The sequence below is a fragment of the Mauremys reevesii genome, linkage group 11, assembly GCF_016161935.1.
Source record: "Mauremys reevesii isolate NIE-2019 linkage group 11, ASM1616193v1, whole genome shotgun sequence".
Taxonomy (NCBI): Eukaryota; Metazoa; Chordata; order Testudines; family Geoemydidae; genus Mauremys; species Mauremys reevesii.
Window position 1 is genome coordinate 59,296,685 of NC_052633.1, and position 6,000 is coordinate 59,302,684.

Consider the following 6,000-nt stretch of genomic DNA (forward strand, 5'->3'; position numbering starts at 1 on the left):
AGCTCACAAGCATCCTCCACAAATGATTTAAAGGCCTGCTGAAAAAATCTTTCACATTTGTACTCTCTGTATTTTATGTCTCTTTTTTTGCTTTTTTTGAGTTTTATCGGTTGTACATAGAAACTGCCTTGAACTCAGTAGCTCTCTGAAACCTGCCCATATCTTTGAAACTTGAACCCTTCTGTAATTTTAACCAAAAACTATATACACTATGGACTCAGTCATTTATTGTTTGCATCCCCAAAATTGCCATTGATGCACAAGGAATGCAGGATTGAACGTACACGCTCTCTTGGAGGTGCTAAAGTTTTTAGCTATACATGTTAGAACCTGGGTTATTTTAGGGTTAGTTTTTGACATAGCTTAAGCCAGTGGCTCTGAGGCTCTTTCAAGGTGAACCACATCTTAATAGATTAGTGAGGTTCGCCTCCCCACACCCAATCAGATCACACCTCATTCTCAAGGCCACCGCAGCAACTGCTTACCTGGGGAAAAGTAATGCTAGAGGAAAGTTATTTGTGTTACTGTCTTTAATTAAATTTTGTTCTTTGTCCCACCTTTTGCAAGACCATTCTTTTAGGTTTTTATTTCACCTCCATATTCTCCCCCCCTCTTTTTTTTTTAAAAACAAAAATAATTTGCTCTGTTCCTCTCTCCCCTCAGGCTCCTTTCCTTCCCTGCCCCCAGTGGTTCTCTCAACCTCCAAATGCTACTCAGTTCCCTGCTTCCTTTCGTTTCTGCTGTCTTGCCAATGCTACCTCGGTCTCTTCTCCCTTATATTTGCTGCCTAATTTCCCTGATTCCCTGAACATTCTCCTCCACCGTGGGAAGGTCTTGGTGATGACTGCCAGCTTCAGTCTTATTGCTGCTTCTGTTACTTCAGTCCCAAAGACCCAGAAGTTGAAGGGTAGAATTTGTCGGGCAGCCATTCATGTGATCTGTTAATATTTCTTGTTCATGAAGTTATCCCAGGCACTTCTATAGAGCATATACTGTTGACTCTGCGACAGTAAGCTCTTCAGGGAAGGAACTGTCTGTCTGTACAGGGCCTAGCACAAAGCCCTGACTGGAACCTCTAGGCACTGCTGTAATAAATAATAATGTACAATTTGATTCTTGACCTAAGCTGCGGGAGTTGGCAGAATAAGGTGTTTCATCATTGTTACATTCTGATTCTCATCCACAGGGGGGTAGCTTCAGTAACAGACCGGAGCTGGCTGGGCTCTGGTTCCTTCTGGTTAAAGGTGACCCCCTTTGGCTTCAGAAAGATCCTGAGGTGGATAAAAGAAGAGTATGATAACCCTCCAATTTACGTTACTGAGAATGGGATTTCTGAACGTGGAGACCTGGGCCTCAATGACACTTGGCGAATACACTACTACAAGAGTTACATTAATGAAGCATTAAAAGGTACCGGTTCCTTCTGATCAGAACTATGCTTTCACATTTTACCAGGAAACTTATAACGTAGTGCTTGTTCTTAGTTCAAGTAACACTGGCATCATGAAGGTTCTTGGCTCTTGTCTCTCAGCAGTCCCAGTCTCCTGTGCTGGCAGAGGCCAAATACTAGGGGCCATTGACTCAGTACAGAATTAAGACCAATAACTTAAAACACTTGCCACCTAATTCTAGACTTTTGTTCTTTGCCCCCGTATGTTGCATCATACTCTGTTTGCCTATGATGTACCTAATCACAGCTGCAGAGAGAGCTCGTCCTTTTGTTCAGGTTTCCCTGATGGAGCACTAAGCGTTGCTGTGTCTGAGACCAGCACCATCAACTACACCATGTATCTGCATTACTGCTGCAGTGTACCTAGCCTCCAGTGGTCTTCAGTGAGGCAGACCCTTGTTCAGACTCTCATCTATTGTGAGAGTTCACTTTGCCATTCAGAACTGTTGTTCACAGTAGCTTATGGTTCAACTGTCTGCTCAAAGAATGGTTTCATGAGAATTAAGATCAGTCGTCATGTTGCTATTTAATACCTCATCTGTGTAAACACATACTAGCCTATTGTCAGTACTACCTGCTGTTGTTTCATGTTAGTTACAGCAGTGGGTAACTGGGTGGTGGTGGTGAAGTGGTATTCTTCCAAGCTGTGCCCACTGCAGCACTGCTAACCTAAAGAGATCATAAATCCTGAGATTTTAAAAGACCATAGTGTGTTTTTTGGTATGTTTTGATTTTGTTAAACTCCTCCTGCCCCTCCCCAGTATTTGTGTGAAAACTAAATCTATTGGGCAAGATGATTTTGGCTCCAGGATTTCTCACCCCAGCATCTGCCTGTCCCCTGCCCAGCAATTAATTCTGTCCCCCATTTTATTCCTCCTGGGGTTCTTCATTCCTCTGTCTCAGGATTGGGAAGTTGTAGCAGGGTACCCTCGATCCCTTCCCTGTCCTGTTTAATTGCTCACAGGAGGGAGCAGAACCATGCTGGACTCTTTGTTCCCTCTTCCCTTCCTGTGAGAACAGCCGGCAGAGGGGGAGGAACTCTGCTGGCTTCCACCAGGGTTAATTTTTCAATGGGAGCAAGGGCTCATCAACTGTGAAAATAGTGTGAGAGTTGGCAATACTGCCTTAGACATGCCCAGATGAGAGTACTGATGGAAGATCATGCAGCTGTTCAAAACATGATCATATCTCCTCTTTATTGGGAGATATCACAGGAGCGGTTTATACACTGCAATGTGAAGGCTTTCGTCACAGTCTGAAAGCTTCACTTTTTTTTTTAACTGACAGCTTAGATTCTGGAGCACAAGATACCAGCCATCAGAGTACGGTTCACTTCCTAAATTACACACACAAGATAAAGTGAATGAAATAAGGATTTCCCTTTAACTGCTAGTTCTGAACTAGAATTAAGGATGGGTTGAGGTATGAAACCTGGGTATATAAGGTAACTAATTCCTCCAACACTGTGATCAGATATGCCAAACCAGTGGAAAAAATGCAGAAATTGGGCTTGGTTTTGGCTTAATTGGCTTGAAGCGTCTTTTTTTTTTTATTGCCCCTGCTTGCCAGGAGCCAATGTGGGGAGAGAGTCGGGTGCACAGTGGGCCCACCACAGCCCCAGACAGCATGCCGGAGGGATCTAGTCACATAGAGTGTTTGGCGTTCTTAGGGATTGGCTTGTTTTGAAATGGGACTAGCTTGATTTTTGGCTTATTGTGAAAGTCAGGGTGCTTATTTACCAAGTGAAGGTTGGCAATGTGCTATGCATATCACTTTGGTAGCATACTGAATTGCCTTCCATATTGACAGATGCCAAGATTAACTTATTTTAAGGCTTGTTATCTATTATGTTTAATACCTACATGATCATGCTTTCACATTTGGTGCATTTCAACAGCTGTTGTACTTGATGGTGTTGATCTCCGAGGCTACACTGCATGGTCTCTGATGGACAACTTTGAATGGGCAACAGGCTTTGCTGAAAAATTTGGTTTGTATTACATCAACTACACTGATCCCAATCTGCCCAGAATTCCCAGAGAATCTTCAAAATATTATTCATCAATCATACTATGTAATGGCTTCCCAGACCCAGCCAATGGACCACATTTGTGTCTCCAGCCACAGCCGGAAGGTAACTAACTAGAAATAGAACATAGGGATTAATATTAATGGCTAAGAGCATCCTAATGATTTCTACGTTTATGTAATAAAGTACATTACTTTGTAGAATTCCCTACAGCCCCAGCATAATCCAAATTAGGGACTCAGTTACAGTAGTTGCTAACTGAGCTATTATTGGTGAATACGCTGGGAACTGATGTTTCTTATGTTGAACTACATGGGGCTGCTGCATACACCTTCAAATATTACTTTACATTTTTATGAATGAAGAAAAACACTTTTGCTGCAGATTGAGAATATTGTCAAAACTAGGAATTTCAGTCCACAGAGGAGTTTAGGTCCAAACCCCTAGAACCAGTTGAGCTAACTTAAAGGGTATGTAATACTTGTATGGCACCCTTGGTGTATGTGATGCTTTTCAAAACATAGGGATCTAGCAGTCTTTGGAGAATGTGAGACTCTTTAAATGAAACACTTTCCTATCCAATAGAAAATGATCTCTGCCTACATGGCAGTGTGTGAAGGTGAGACTGTGCAACAAAATAACTTCTGAATATTTTTTCTGGTATTTTCAAAAGTGGTTTCAGAGAGTTAGGTAAACATAATCTAGCACCAATCATTAGATTATACAGCTTTTAATAAACTTTTTTTTTTGAGAGAGAAGAGTGAATTTCCTTTTGAATGGTCTTAGGTTAGTAATTGGTCATTTTAATTTATCTTCCCCCACCTGTTGTATACTGATTAGCTGCCCTCAAAGAGCTATGAATGAGTGAGGAGAAATCAAATAGTTGTGTACATGAAGTAGTTCATAAAGAGGTATTGATGATATTCAATTCTTGTCTTCCCAGGTACTACTACACCAACTGCTAGCACAATGGGGTCTGTGCACAATGCGTCCAGTGGGAAAGTACAGTTTTTAGGATTCAGTTTAACTTCACTGAATGCAGAAATAGGACTGTATGTTCTATTTGCTTTTGCTCTGATTGGTGTGTTAGGACTTGCTCTTTTTTCATACAAATATGGCAAGTTATCCAAAAGAGTGAGTAAACCATCAGGCTAGAGTTACTTAAAATATACATTTTTTAAGTACCGTATGTGCGTGTGCAACATAAAGACATTCCCTTCTTCAGGACCAGACACACAATACCACCTGTACTTGTTAGCTACTGTTAAAGCTAGGAACAACAGATGAAAGAACCTCTTAACTTAAATAGTTACATAAACTATAAGTGCTAATTGGTTAGCTTTTTTTATGTACACCTATTTTTAAATCAAAACTAAGTGGCAAGCTGTTCACCATTTTTTATCTAATTAAAGAACTTAAGGAGATCTCTTCTTGAGCCAATTTAAGGCAAATGCTAGTTGGCACTATGACTGACTGACTAGTACAATATTCCAAAAAGATAATACACATTTAGAAACAACAAAAGCTGTCAGGTAAGATCACTGGTCTTGAGCATCTGTCCCCCTCATCCTGGATGTAAGTCTCTCTTGTTTAGAGGAAGACACTGCTGCTGTGACATTTGCTAGTGTTAAGCAACACTCCCTCACAAGCATGGCATACTTCCTTGTATGTAGCTATTTTGATTTAGCTTTACAGCATTTGATCACGTCTAGAAAAGGTCTTCAAAATGAACTCTATATCCAGTTTGATTTACACTGTGTAAAATTTTAAAGACAAGCTCAAACTATTACAAAATTGGAATGCATTCAACAAATTGTCCTGGAATGTCAGTTTTCCAAAAAGATGTAAATTACATCATCAGTCTAATCAACTTACTGTGCTTAACTTTCACATGCCAAGTTTCTAAACACTGTTAAAGACAACAATGTAAAATTAGAAAGTAGGGACAGACTTTGGTTTGAACAACCATGTGACAACAGAAAAATTAAAATTTTAGATAAAATGAATTGGTCTTGCTGAGTTTTTGTACTATCACTTGTAGTATTAAGCACTTACATAGATCTAAAAAATGTATTTGCTATACTTACCACAACCAAACTTCAAGTTTTGTATGTTAAATTCCTGTGTTTGGTTCCATCACTCACCCTACTCATTCAAAGTTGGTTGTCTCCTTAGTAAACATTCCTTCATTTACAGCTGGAGTCCCTTTCTGTTTTTATTAGAAAAATTAAGCTGTCTAATAGTCTTAAAGCCTGGCTACTAACAGTTCTTGGGCAACAGCATTTTCATCTCTGTCCAAAGTAAAACAAGAGAAGGTAATGCAAATGAACTTGTTTAAGCACAAAAGAGGTAAGTTGTAAAAGAGTTTGTACATAGAAGTTGCTCTGGTTAAACTTAAAGGCATGATGATGAAACTTGGGCAGACACTTATCACACCTTTAGCAATTCTTAGGTGTAGATCACGATCCTCTTGCATGTAGCTGTTAAGAACTCCACTTTGTAGCTCACTGAGTTTGAAGGA

General features: G+C 40.1%; 1 protein-coding gene across 1 annotated transcript in view; it reads left to right on the top strand.

The window, feature by feature from the left end:
- The window catches only part of LCT (lactase), a 28,311-nt gene extending 22,631 nt beyond the window's left edge, over positions 1 to 5,680 (top strand). Inside the window, exons 15-17 of the mRNA XM_039493758.1 lie at positions 1,187 to 1,410; positions 3,348 to 3,584; positions 4,423 to 5,680. Coding sequence (XP_039349692.1) covers positions 1,187 to 1,410; positions 3,348 to 3,584; positions 4,423 to 4,634 — 673 coding nt within the window. The 3' untranslated portion in view covers positions 4,635 to 5,680. The remainder of the gene's footprint in view (positions 1 to 1,186; positions 1,411 to 3,347; positions 3,585 to 4,422) is intronic.
- Positions 5,681 to 6,000: the final 320 nt, after the last annotated feature.